The 14,310-nt window shown below is 42.9% G+C and overlaps 1 protein-coding gene across 4 annotated transcripts in view; it reads left to right on the forward strand.

The window, feature by feature from the left end:
• KLHL32 (kelch like family member 32) overlaps positions 1-11,754 on the forward strand; it is a 93,999-nt gene extending 82,245 nt beyond the window's left edge. For all 4 annotated transcript variants that reach the window (XM_081943674.1, XM_081943675.1, XM_081943676.1 and 1 more), the window contains 4 exons: positions 3,586-3,644; positions 5,604-5,796; positions 6,919-7,013; positions 7,918-11,754. In XM_081943674.1, coding sequence (XP_081799800.1) covers positions 3,586-3,644; positions 5,604-5,796; positions 6,919-7,013; positions 7,918-8,079 — 509 coding nt within the window. In that variant the 3' untranslated portion in view covers positions 8,080-11,754. The remainder of the gene's footprint in view (positions 1-3,585; positions 3,645-5,603; positions 5,797-6,918; positions 7,014-7,917) is intronic.
• Positions 11,755-14,310: the final 2,556 nt, after the last annotated feature.

The following is a 14,310-nucleotide window of genomic DNA, read 5'->3' on the forward strand; positions in this document are numbered from 1 at the left end:
ATATGAGGTGATCGAGATCTTGTGAGGTTCTTTTGAACCCTTAATGCTTAATTTTCCTGAGGATCATCTCATCCACTTACAACTTAGATCCTTTCCCTTATGAATGATTTGTGCAGCCAGAAAGAACATGATTTCATGTGGGATCAGGAGGTGGTAGAGGGTTTTTTGGTGGAGGGATTCCTGCCAAATGATTTTAAGTAGGCAATACAGTATGTATTTTTAAATATCCATTTCTTGATCTAACCATCTTAGAAGTTTTACAATTTTGGGGTAAATTTATCCACATGATTGTCAGACTTCAAATATAGGTTTCAGGTTTGACAATGAAATGGAAACTGCTTTGGTCACTCTTGCAGTGAGATTTGGAAGGAGATGTTAAAAACCTGCACTTCTGTGTGGGGTGTTTCAAAGCTTGGTCCCTTCCCCATTTTATTTAAAATCTACATGAAACTGGCAAACAAATCTTATTTCATTCTTTGACAAATTTGTAAACCAGCAAAATGCTGTGGACCTAGTATATTGGATTTCAGTAAGGCATTTGACAAAGTTCACCACAACCTACTTCTTAGTAAGTTAGAAAAGTGTGGGATAGACATCATCACCATCAAACGAATTCACAACTGACTGACAAACTGCACTCAACCTGTAGTTCTAAATGGAACTACAGCTAAATGGAGGGAAGTAACAGTGTGGTACCTCAAGGTTCTGTCTAAGGCCCAGTACTCTTCAATATCTTCATAAATGATTTAGATGGGGGAATAGAAGGGAAATAATCAAATCTGCAGATGACATCAAGCTGACAGGAATAGCCAACACCTCAGAAAATGGACTTCAGATCCAGAAGGCTCTGGACAGATTTGAAACCTGGGCCCTATCAAACCAAATGAAATTCATTTGTAAGAAAAGTAAAGTTTTACACTTAAGAAAGGAAAACCAACTGTATAGTTATAGAATAAGTGCAACCTGGCTCAATAGCAGTAACTGAGAGCAGGGGTGGGTTCCGGCAGGCACTACTGCCGGTTTGCTTGTGTGTACGTGCTCTTCGCACGTGCACATGTGCTTGATGTGCACTGTATGCACATGCGCAGTGCAATTAAAATTGTTCTGTGCATGCCCAGAACTGAAAAACAAGAGGAACTGGAGAACTGGTTCGGAGGCCTAGCAGGCCACCAAATCACTACCGGTTTGGCCAAACCGGTCCGAACCGGTAGGAACCCACCACTATGTGAGAGGGAATGTAGAGTCCTAATTTCCCGATAGTGAGAACAATTAACCAGTGGAATGGATTGTCTTCAGAAGTTGTGGATGCTACATCACTGCAGGTTTTTAAGAAGAGATTGGACAGCCATTTGTCCAGAATGGTATAGGGTCTCCTGCTTGTGCAGAGGCTTTGGCTAAAAGAACTTTCAGCTCTGTTATTCTCATAGGAGAGATCATCATTCAGTTTGGGATCAGGTATTGTCATTATAACAATAGTCCTAGCACTTAGACTTAGATACCACTTTACAACGCTTTATAGCCCTCTCTAAGCAGTTTACAGAGTCAGCCTATTGCCCCCAACAATCTGGGTCCTCATTTTATCCACCTCGGAAGGATAGAAGGCTGAATCAACCTTGAGCCTGGTGAGATTTGAACTGCCAAATTGCAATCAGCCGGCAGTCAGCAGAAGTAGCCAACAGTACTGCACTCTAACCACTGCGCCACCGTGGCTCAGAATTATGGTGATAGTTACCAGCTTTAGATTAGTTAGACATATTCACTTTTAGTCATATAGGAAATATAGTATAAGTCTTGATCAGCACTTAAAGCCTATGAGAGACTGATTGAGGTGAAATTGACTACACTCAATTCCAGCAAAGTGGATTTATGGAAACTTTCTGGTACCATACATGTTCCATCTGTTACTCTAGATGGGATGGGACTATTGAGGGAACTGGTGTGCCATCTAAAAATTGGCTTGAACTCATGGCTTCTGCTGAAACAACAAATAGGAATGCCACAATTTATCCAACTGTTCTACCTAGTTTAATCTCTTCCCCACATCCTAAATTTTACCAAGAAATATCTCTTTGCTTCCCTTCGTGTTTTCTTATTAAAAGCCCACCATTGGTTTTGACTGACTTCTTTTTAATGTTTTCCCCCACTCTTTCCATCACCTTGCTTGGAGTGTTAAAATAGACTTTAACTATACTCTGGTGTACTGTATTCCTTTATTTGAAAGGTGATATGTTTCTAACACCAGAGTGAATTAATTTTCAAGTATAGTAATGCTTATTTGTGATGGATGGGAGAGGTATAGTAATACAGAAAAAGTTATGGTTCTCTTAAACAACCTAGATTGTCAATATTCTGGAAGTGACCTTTATTTTAGCAATTTACTCATTAACATTTTGTGGCATCACAGAACAATAATGGAAAAGTAACTGTTAGCGATTGACTGATAAGTTAATAGTTGATATAGTTTAATATTGCTATATATATATATTTGTGTATAAACTCGCCCACATATAAATCAACCATTGCAATTTTAACAACAATAAAAAACCTTGAAAAAATGCACCACCTATGAATAAACCAACCCATAAAATTTGCATGCTTTAATTTTCACAATTGGCTTGTCTAAGGGAGGGGACAGGGAAGCGGTGGCTTAGTGGCTAAGACGCTGAGCTTGTCGATCAGAAAGGTCGGCAGTTAGGCGGTCAAATCCCTAGTGCCGCGTAACGGAGTGAGCTCCCGTTACTTGTCCTAGCTTCTGCCAACTAGCAGTTCGAAAGCATGTAAAAAAAATGCAAGTAGAAAAATAGGGACCACTTTGGTGGGAAGGTAACAGCGTTCCGTGTGCCTTTGGCATTTAGTCATGCCGGCCACATGACCACAGAGACTTCTTTGGACAGTGTTGGCTCTTCGGGAATGACTAGCACATATATGCAAGGGGAACCTTTACCGTTACCTTTTAAGGGAGAGATATTTTTCCTGGTATTTTGGTTGGAAATTTGAAGGGAGATTTGCCAATAGTTAAGGTTATCTATGAGTATTTACAGGATATATAGGTATTTTAAAAAGCTAATCTATTAATACTAATAGGGAAATCTATTGAATATATTCATGGAGAAGATGAACTCATTTTTTTCCATTTATTTTGGCACCTAAAGTTTTGGCTTATCCACAAGTAAATATGGTACATGTAATATTCTTAAACCTTAAAAAGATGTTTAAGGTTTTTTTTACCATTACACATTAAGAACAAAATGCTGCATATTTTTGGAGAGTTGACTTATACAAGAGATTCTTCCACAGCATACATACATATACTACTCCCTTCCCCACCCCACAAAATGCACCGGGTGACCATATTCTTAGATTTTAAAATATTTGTCTTGTTTTACCTGGCAATGATTTGATCCAATCAAATCCGCATCAGTATATTATTAACTTATAAATAGAAGAATAAATAGGCTGGAAAGACTTCTGAACTCAGCCATTTTCTTTTCTACATTAGCATGCTTCCTTATTAGTAAATAATTTCCCATGAACCCTTCCCAACTGGGTTTAATGTTTGTGTAATACTATGAATGTTTGTTACAGGAGGAGTGACAAACACAGCACAGTATCAGAACAGGCTAATGGTGTATGATCCAGCCCAGGTAAGCTTATATTCATTCTGTTAGTCAAGCTCTGCTTCTCCAATAACTTCTGCGCCGTAGTTTGTGTGAATGCATGTGAGAGCCCAAAGGCAAAGACACACATTTTCTCTCTCTCTCTCACACTGACCTCATGTTCCATGTACTTCAATGAGGTGGCAAGGGAAGGTGTATTATTTCATTGTGCAGAATCTCTCTGCAGCCAAGAGCTGCCTGTCCTTGTCTGCTGAAAGAATCATGTTCTTGAGCTTTATCAGTGGTTGTAAATATAAGATTTCACCTGAGATTAGCATCCTTTATAGGCCCTACCCAGCATCTTTTGAGATTTTTTACATGGAATTCCTGAGACTGAATCTTTTCACTTAGTCCCCTGGTTAAGAATGAGCTCTGTTCCCAACTTTATCTTTATCCCAGAATTGTATATGAGTCTGAATTTCAAAACCAGAGTACCCATTACTAAAAAAGGTGTTGTTCTCCCTTGAGCCAACAAACCGCTGAAGCCTTGCAATACATTTACAAAGGGCTGAAAACAGGCTATATATAAAAAAATGTGTGGCTTCAGCAGTTGCTGAAATCTTTGTACGGTTTCAGTGGTTTGTCAGGTAGAAGAAGAAAGGAGAATGCCATTCACCATTTTTAGTACTAGACCAGCTGTTTGAATTACCATGTTTTCATAGAAGAAAATACAGGTCCTTCCTATAGGGACCACTGGTGTGAGAGTTGGGTACAGAATTCCAGAACCTGCTTTCTCCTGTTATAGCAAGCATTTCTACTGCCGAACTGAGCCCTTTGGCCTCAATTGGACAAGTTCAGCCAGAAGGCTTACTTTGTATGAAAAGACTTGCTCATATGGTAAATGTTGCCCCTGCTCTGAATAAAGTCTCTGTGTGTTTAAACCTGAAAAAAGTCAAATGTTCCCCTTTTTCCTGTATCCTTTTTCCGTGCCCAGCTTGCCACACTCTCGCAGGGGCTGCCACATTTTGGCTGCTCCCAAACTCCATCCTCACAGAAAAGGCAGAGAGTTTGGGCTAGCATTCTTACAGCGTGGGTTGCTTCATGGTTTTACACACATACGTTTTTATTTTTATTTTTTTAAAAAAATCTGCTGGCAGATTGTGTGGTGGGCACTCGAAGCCCCTCGCATCTGCCTGCGTCTTGCACAGAATCTCAATAACTCTATCTCGTTGGGTGCTTGTGCTTGTTTCTGCACAAGGCCTTTGTGGTGTGCTGATAATGTCTACCATCTGCCACCGAGCACATCGCTACCTGCCAACAGGCAGGCTGAGGTGACCTTTGCTTCTCCACTGCTGATTAGTATTCACACGCTGACTTATTAGGAATGACCCCACCAGCCCCCCCCCCTCACCCCCATTTCTTTGCCTTTGCAGTGCTTGGCGGCTTACCTGGCAGTCACTGCTGTGAAGGAAGCTAAAATATAATCAGGGGATGCAGGCAGGCTTTGCAAAGCAGATGGTGTCTATAGTCCTGTGTCAAGGGAATGCACTGTAAATGCAAATATTAATTTCTCCCAATCAGGTGCTGCACAGTTTAATGGATAGCTATACGTTTGGAAGGGCTACATCGAACAATTGTTTTCTGACTTCTGCTCTTTGACACTCACCACTTAACAATGTTTCAAACAGCTCAAAATAGTTTTCATGCTGGCCTTAAATATTTGCTACTCATGAGAATGATAAAATATCTTAGAAATAATAGAAAATTGGTCTTTTTTTTTTCCTGGATGGAATTTCATTAAACTTGCATTTTTCAGTGATTATGCTACAAACAAAAAAGCGTATTATTATTTTTTGTTTCTTTTCCTTAAAATAAATGATGCGGTTTTATGCAAGATGTATTTGGATAGCAGGTGTTACGAGTGTGTTTCAGCGTACTGGTGAATGGGAAATCAACACACCTAAAATGTTCATTGTGTGTAAAGTTTTCTTTTGTCTGCTTTTGCAGAATAAATGGCTAAGCCGCAGCCCCATGTTGCAGAGGAGGGTCTACCATTCTATGGCTGCTGTTCAAAGGAAACTCTATGTTTTAGGGGGCAATGATCTAGATTACAACAATGACAGGATTCTTGTCCGCCACATAGACTCCTACAGCATAGATGCTGACCAGTGGACCCGGTGTCACTTCAGCATGTTGACAGGCAAGTGTTCTTAGCAGAATGTGTCAAACCTGTAGGAGAAATCCTATTTTTAATTGGAGATGTATATTATAAAAAGAAACAAGCGCCCAATCTTTGACTGACATCGAAATGCTATGCAAGTCTAAACCTGGTTAATAATTAGAGAGATAGCAGGAAGTATCAGGGTTATTGGTTAGATTGTGAAGCTGAAATGACATCTACAGCATCTATGGACGTGGCAATGACAAAGCATTTCAAGATCATTTTGGAGTAAAGCTACAGTCCATGTGTCATCTTTGAAGTGAACCTGGCAGCAGCCATTTTTCCATTCCTCAGCTGCCATACAGAAGGGGAAGTGGGGAAGGAGGTTGGAATGCCTTTCCAGACAAAACAGAGAGCTTTCTCATGAGAATCAAGGTCATCTCTACTGTCAACAGATAACTTTGGGAAAGGAGTGCCTGGAGAACCCAATTAACCCAATGTGACCTGTGACATTTGGGACGGGGTTATTTCCTAGTTTAATTATACTAAAACTGCAGGAAAGATTTAGAATTAGTTTTCCTTTGAAGCTGTGCTGATAGGATGTACTCAATAACGACAACCTTTGAAAAAGGATCCTAGTTTCAGAATTCTGATTTGCTTGGGTTCCTTAGTTGGAGCCTTGACATTAAACCAGTTCTCATAAATCTACCCCGGGATCCTGAGCCCTGGCTGCCCATCCAATAACACCAGAGGGATGGAAAAGACTCAGGGAAGATTGGAGATGGAGTAGATGGGGGAAGTGGCTGCTAACACTATTAACCCATTAAATCACAAGTTGAGCTTGATTTGGAACTTTTTTCCTCCTCCTCCTCTAAAAGAGAGCTCTGTCTTAATGACCACTATAGTGTCTTGCACCTTATATGGTATATCTAACCTTATCAAACAGTTGCATGCAAAATTCCATTCAGAAGACTTTTAAAAAATCAGCTGGCGGGACAAACATGTATTGCATTTGCAAAAAAATCTAGTCCTCTTGTGCATGTCATGTTAAAATTAACTGAGACTGTCACAGTATTAGATGGGTGGCATTGTGTTGTAAAGGCGTTCTGATGTTTAATAATAAGCTAACGAAATTCATGGTTTATTTTTCTCTTTTATCAGGCCAGAATGAATCTGGAGTGGCTGTACACAATGGCAGAATATATTTAGTTGGTGGCTACTCAATTTGGACAAATGAACCCTCAGCTTGTATCCAGGTAACTGTCCTTTCGACACTTTCAAATTGTTCTGATGAAGGATGCTTTGGTGAGAAATAGGGAAAAGAAAGCATTTAAGAAAACTATTGGACCCTTTCGCTAATTATTTTAATGAAAATGTTTAACTGGGATGCATAATGGTGCAGACATGTGCAGTTTTATATTAAGTGTACTTAATCAGATACTGTAGATCACCAATAAGGAGCTTTTTGGTAAATTTCTGATTTAAAAAAAAATGGCATGAATATTACAGCTTCACTGTATGCTTTAATTTTTAGAATATCACTTAGCTTTAGTTTTTTTTAAAAAAATTATTCAGTATTGTTTTTTACATAGTATACAATATTCATTCACTGTAGTCTACAATGCAGAGAGCCAGTCTGGTGTAGTGTTCAAGGCACCAGGTTAGAAATTTGTGAGTTGTTGCCCCACTTAGGCCCAAAGCCAATGTATGTCCTTGCGCCAGTCATTCTCTCAGCTCTAGGAAGGAGGCAATGGGCAAACCACTTCTGAAAACTTGGCCAAGAAAACTACAGAGAATTTTCCTGGTAGTGGCCAGGAGACAACACTGACTCAAAGAAACCCCAAGAAAGTATACCTTAATGTGGCCTCACCTTTGATATTTCTTATTTGAGGTTTTGTAGTTTGCTTGGAATAAAATAGCATAGACTTAATTTTAACCATAGGTGCTTAGAATGCAGTATTGCAGGCTAAGTCTGCCCACTGTCAGGAGTTCGATCCTGACTGGCTTGAGGTTGACTCAGCCTTTCATCCTTCCGAGGTCGATAAAATGAGGATTCAGATTGTTGGAGGCAATACGTTGACTCTGTAAACCACCCAGAGAGTGTTGTAAAGCACTGTAGAGCAAGATATATAAGTCTGATTGCTATTTTTCCTTACATAGGTGCTGGATGTTAGTAAGGAAGGAAAAGAAGAAGTTTTCTATGGGCCATCCCTGCCTTTTGCTTCAAATGGAATTGCAGCCTGTTTTCTTCCCGCTCCTTATGCTACATGCCCAAACCTGCAGCCTTTGCAAGTGCCTCATCATAAGATGGGCAATGTGTGAGAAAAGGAACCTGGCCACAAGAGAACAAGCTACTTCATTCATCCTGATTGTGTCTTTACATCAACAAAATTGAATGGTTGTGGAATCTAACCTTGTATTAAGTTCAGTAGAAGCCAAAAAGCAACAAAAGGTGGCAGAATTACACCGGTCTCTGGTCTTCAAGTGGCTTTGACCATGTTTGCCTATTAAGAATCCTTCTCCAAGTATTCTAAAAAACATTTTTTGCACTTTAATCCCTTGCTCCTGTTAATGTCATTTTCACTGCCTTGCAAAAAAGTATACAAAGGAAATTTAAAGAATTCTACTTTTCAAAATGTGGGCTAACAAGCTACAAGGAGCTTGGACTGTTGAATTCTTGAAGGAGGCTTTTTCTTGGGGTTTTGACCTTGGATTTAGAAATGTTGAAAATACATACTGTTGTCAACAACTCTTACTTGCAAAGGTGCTTGTAACCTACTGGCTATTTCTCATACTTGCCTCACAGATCAGACAGGGGCTAAAAACTGGAGTCACGTAGATATAGTTTTACTTGTAGAAAAGGCAGACATGTGGCACTAGAAAGGAAGTCTCATAAAGTCGGAGTGACAACAGGACTTGCTGCTTGGGCCATGTGTGTTACCTTGCATTGTTATTTCCTAAGTGATGTCTGGAAACCATTTTTTTTAAACATGTTGGAGAAAATAAACTTTAATTTTACCATTTTTAGTTTAACAGTTAATACCTGAGCAACATCCTGAATTTTTTTAAATTAAAAAGCTTGTGTAGGAAACAATACTTACCAAGTTATCAGAGAAAATTTTAAAGGAGTAAAACTGTTAAGGGATGTACAAGATGATGAAATTAAATTGATGTAAATTTGAGAGGAGCTTTTTCAAGTTTGAAATGAAATAGATCAACCAATCCCAGAAGCGATTTGAGCACAGAAGCTTTTAGCGTGATAAAAAAAAACACAATTGTTCATTTCAAATTTGGAGGAAAAAAATTGAATTTCAATTTTATGTGAAGCGTTTTGCATACTGATGTAAAGCTGATTGCTGCATGTCCCAAGTTTTCTCCAAAAGGATTCAAAATACGTCTGGCTGGACAATTATGATTTTTATCTTTTCCAGCTTTTGAAGCTATTTTGTGTACTTACTAGAAAACTATGATCCAGTTCTTAAGTTTTCATAACCGAAAACACTAAAGGCAATATTTTCTTGGCTACATAGTATTTTAGGCTTCTGTTGTTTGATGTATCATTACAGCCAAAAACAAGCTAGACCAAAGAAGTGTACCAAGAAATGCAGTGACCAAATGCAATTCAGTGTAAGATTGGTTGGGTATTCACTTCACATGCAATGAAAACAATATTCTCACTACTTTCTGGCAATGAAGAAACCCAACTTAATTTATAACAGCAATTGGCGATCTAAGTTGCTCATCATATGCAATTTTGGTAACCTGTACCTGAAAGAAACTAAGAAATCTTGAAACTTAAATCAAAATGGGTGAATTTATGGAGATTGGGGTGGGAAACGCCATACTACTTCCTCACATTTCTCTCTAGTCAGGAACATTGTGGTTGGCCAGACAGTGCATAGAACATTCCCCTTTCTCCAAGTTTATTTGACAGATAATTTTTCTTCCACCATCTTGAAGCACAGCAGCCAGCTTTACAACCAAATATCTACCAGAGATATAAAAATATGTAACTACTTGAGTCCTTAAGATACCAGGGACTGAACCTAGATCTTCAAATAACTGTGACACACATTCTCTTCAAGGAGCCATGATGATTATAAAAAAAGGGCAAAACATGGCTGTAATTTCCTATTTATCCCCTTTTCAAGAAGTGTTAGTATGAGGCTTGAGCTCATTCTGAAAAAACCATACATGTCTCACGATATTTCCAGTTGTTTAGACATTATAATTTCATATTAATGCATTATGAATTTTTAATCCATGCAAGATTCACTTAGGTGAGAGGGGAAGTATAGAAATGCGATGAATAAAATAACTAAAATGAATGCCTGAATCTTGAAAAAAAAAAAAAGGAAACTGCCATTTTACACTTCTCACAATCTGTTTTAATATATGCAGGGTATCTACAATAATAATTTTTTTATCATTAATAACTTCATGACCAATTTCTTACATAGTTTGACATTTATTTGAAAGAGATACCACATTGATAATTGTGTACCCACTGCAAATTTGTAACCTGCATGCTTGAATATGCTGAGGTATAAAACAAATCAATATATGAAGAATTTCAAACAAATGTGCCTCCATTCAACATTACTGGTATATGTGCATAGTCTACAATAAAAAAATAACATTTTTCACTATTTACCGAATTTATTTTACTGCATTTTTGTTTATATTCATAAAATACATTTTCACACAGTAACTATTTGAGTTTCTAACATAGCAGTGGAGCACATAGTGGTGCTGTTTCTCTATGCAGGAAATCACAGGTTTTGGCACATATATGCAGTTTTCAAGCATCTTTATTGACATTAACAACCAAAAGTGTATTATTGTTTTAAATTTCAAACTTGGACAGTCCCACATTAATAACATCCAAAACATTGCCAATAGCTCCACTGACATTATCAACTCAGATGAAGACCTAGTCTTCAGAAACCTATGGAATGTTTGAAGGATGGGAACCCTATGTATCCCAAAATGATACATACCAAAGGGGGAATGCTTCTACACAAAAGGTACACTTCCTCTATCAGATGGAGGTAATGTGAAACACCTATTACAGTTCACCTTGCTGCATTTATACAGATTGTCTTCAAGGGTACCCTCAAATGTAGCATGTTGCCATTGTCCAAGCCTTCTGATCATAGCTAGTTGAGGAAAACGTATCAGTACAAAGACCTTTCTGGCCATAGTGGCCACTTAACCTTGAAGGTATAGATGGTAGTCCAAGAGGGAATCCCGTTGAAATGCAACCTCACCCAAGAGCGAAAGTGAAAATGACCATTGGCTTACCTGGAGGGTCCTTTTCTGTACACCGCGGGAGAGTCCAAGCAATGGGTTAATTCAGTCTGCTTGCCCTTAGGACTGAGGAACTATTTTTCCTTTAGCCACACCTCCTCCTGGTGTGATCAATCCCCCAGAATTCTTAGAAGGAGTCAGTTCGTGCGGACGGAGCGAAGCGTCCAAGATGATGTACTGTTGACACGAAGAACCCGAATCCCGGCCTTGAGAGCCAGGGTGGGTTGGACTCTCTCGCGGTGTACAGAAAAGGACCCTTCAGGTAAGCCAATGGTCATTTTCCTGTACACCGCTTGGAGAGTCCAAGCAATGGGACATACCCAAGTTATTGTCCATCTGGGTGGGCAGAAGAAGGCTCCCGGGATTCGGTCTCTGACACAACCGCCTGGAGCACACGCCTGCCGAAGGACGCCTCAGCTGAGGCGAAAATGTCCAATTTATAGTGTCGCACAAAAGGAGAAGGAGAGGACCACGTAGCGGCCCTGCAGATGTCCAGGATTGAGGCCTGGGTGGCCCAGGCCGCCGAGGTAGCAGCACTTCGTGTGGAGTGTGCGGTGATGCCGCGCGGAACGGCTTTGGATTGGCTTTCATAGGCTGTCGCAATGCAGGCACGAAGCCACCTGCCAATCGTGGAGGAAGAGACCTTCTTCCCTAGGGAACCAGGCTGGAAGGAGAGGAAGAGAGCCTCTGACTTCCTGAACTCTGCAGTGCGAGCGATGTAAACCTTCAGGGCCCTCCTGACATCAAGATTGTGCCAGGAACGCTCTCTGGGATGCGACGGATGAGGACAGAAATTTGGCAACACAATGTCTTGCGCTCTATGGAACCATGAGTTTACTTTGGGGGTAAAGGTCGGGTCCAGCCTCAAAATGACCCTGTCAGGGTGGATGACGCACAAGTCCTGGCGAACAGACAGAGCCGCCAGCTCCGAAATCCGGCGGGCGGACGTTATGGCAATCAAGAAGGCCGTCTTCAGCGTCAGGAATCGAAGAGAAGTAGTGCGTAGAGGCTCGAATGGAGGGCCGGAGAGGGCCCGTAGGACCACGGACAGCTGCCAAGTGGGGTAGCGATGAACGGTGGGAGGGCGAAGGTTAGAGGCGCCCTTGAGGAAGAGTCTCACCTTCGGGATTTTGCTGAGAGGCAAAAGATGGTCGCCCGACCAGACGGTGGACAAGGCCGCCACTTGGCGTCGAAGGGTGTTCGGGGCCAGGCCCTTGTTGAGTCCCGCTTGAAGAAAGTCAAGGACTCTGGAAACAGGCGCGGTCGTAGGCTCGATGAGCAGCTCCTCACACCACTTTGCGAAGGCGGCCCAAGACGCATCATAAATTCTGGTGGTTGAAGGGCGTCTCGCCGCCTGAATGGTGTTCACTACCTCCTCTGACAGGCCTTCGCCTTTCAGTTGGTCCGCCTCAAGTGCCAGACGGCCAACTGGAGCCACTGGGGCTCTGGGTGAACCACGGCCCCCTGGCTGAGGGAGATCTGGTCCGGAGGGATGCGCCATGGAGGAGACAGCGACAGGTGGACAAGGTCGGCGAACCACGACCTGTGGGGCCAGTGTGGGGCCACGAGGAGAACTTCCGCTCCCTCTGCGATGACTTTGGAATGAATTGAGGAAGGAGAGGCAGGGGCGGGAAGGCATACAGTAGCTCGCGGGGCCACTTGCAACGCAGTGCATCTGTCCCCTCCGCCCCCGGGGTGAAGAACTGGGAGTAGAAGCGGTTGAGCTGCTTGTTGTCCCTGGACGCGAACAGGTCTACGGTCGGATTTCCGAATCTGTTGGACATCTGGTGGAACAGGCGAGGGTCCAGTTTCCACTCCGCAGGATCTATGGTTGTCCTGCTCAACCAGTCTGCCTGTGTGTTGTCCACTCCGGAGATGTGGTTGGAGCGGAGAGATTCCAGGTGGCGCTCCGCCCAGCGGCCCAGGGACTCCGCCTCTCTCATCAGTGCTCTGGATCTGGTGCCACCCTGGCGGTTGATGTGGGCCTTGGTGGCCACATTGTCCGTCATCAGAAGCACATGTTGACGATGGATGGACCGGCTGAAATGGCGCAGGGCCAGGCGAGCAGCTCTCAGTTCCAGTAGGTTGATGCTGTAACTGGTTTCCACTTGGGACCACTTGCCCTGGACAACCAGGGAACCCATGTGGGCTCCCCAGCCGGAGAGGCGGGCGTCTGTGGTGATGATTAACCTCTCGGGCTCCTTGAATAGGTGGCCCTTGAGGATGGCCGGAGACACCCACCAGCGGAGAGACCTCTTCACTTCCGGCGGAACTCGAATCGGTCTGAGAGAGTTGCTCCTGGATGCCCTCTGGTGCGGCAGCAGCAGCCACTGAAGAGCCCTGGAATGCAGGCGGGCCCACGGCACGATGGAAATGCAGGAGATCATTTTTCCCAGCAGCTGTGACAGAAGGACCACTGGAGCCTGCCTCAAGCTCATCACCTTGTGGGTCATGGACCTTAGACCGTCCAACCTGTCTTGGGAGAGGAAAACCCTGCACAAGTTGGTATCTATCACCGCCCCCAGGTGTACAAGTCTGTTTGTTGGAGTGAGATGGCTCTTCTCTATGTTTAGAGTGAAGCCGTGATTTCTGAGGGATCTCATAGTGGTTTGGAGATCCCACAGGGCCTGCTGCCTGGACGATGAATGGATAAGGATGTCGTTCAGGTAGCACTGGAGCCTTATGGGCCTGTGTCTTAGCTGGGCCGCCACTACCGCCAGAACTTTGGTAAACGTCCGAGGAGCGGACGAGAGGCCGAATGGAAGAGCTTTGTACTGGAAGTGGCGACCTGCATAATAAAAACGCAGGAACTTCCTGTGCTGTGGACGGATGGGAATGTGGAGGTATGCCTCTTTGAGATCTATAGATGTGAGGAGATCTCCCTGTCGAATCCCCGCCAGGATGGTCTGCAGTGACTGCATCTTGAACCTCCGGTAGGCGATGTGCCTGTTGAGGTTTTTGAAGTCCAAGATGGCTCTCCACCCCCCCCCCCGAGTTCTTTGGCACCAGGAAGAGGATGGAGTAAAACCCCCTCCCCTCTTCGCCCTGGGGAACGGGTTCCACGGCCCTGATGTCTAGGAGATGTCTGACTTCCTGGTCCATACGCTCCCTCTTTTGAGGGCAGGATGGGATGGGGCACCGGATGAAGGTCCGGGGGGGGGGGGAGGGACAGGAACTCCAGGTAGAGGCCTTCCCTGACTATCTGCAGAACCCAAGCATCTTCGGTTGTCTGGGCCCAATGGG

This window comes from Natrix helvetica, assembly GCF_964273705.1.
Source record: "Natrix helvetica genome assembly, chromosome: 2".
NCBI lineage: Eukaryota > Metazoa > Chordata > Lepidosauria > Squamata > Natricidae > Natrix > Natrix helvetica.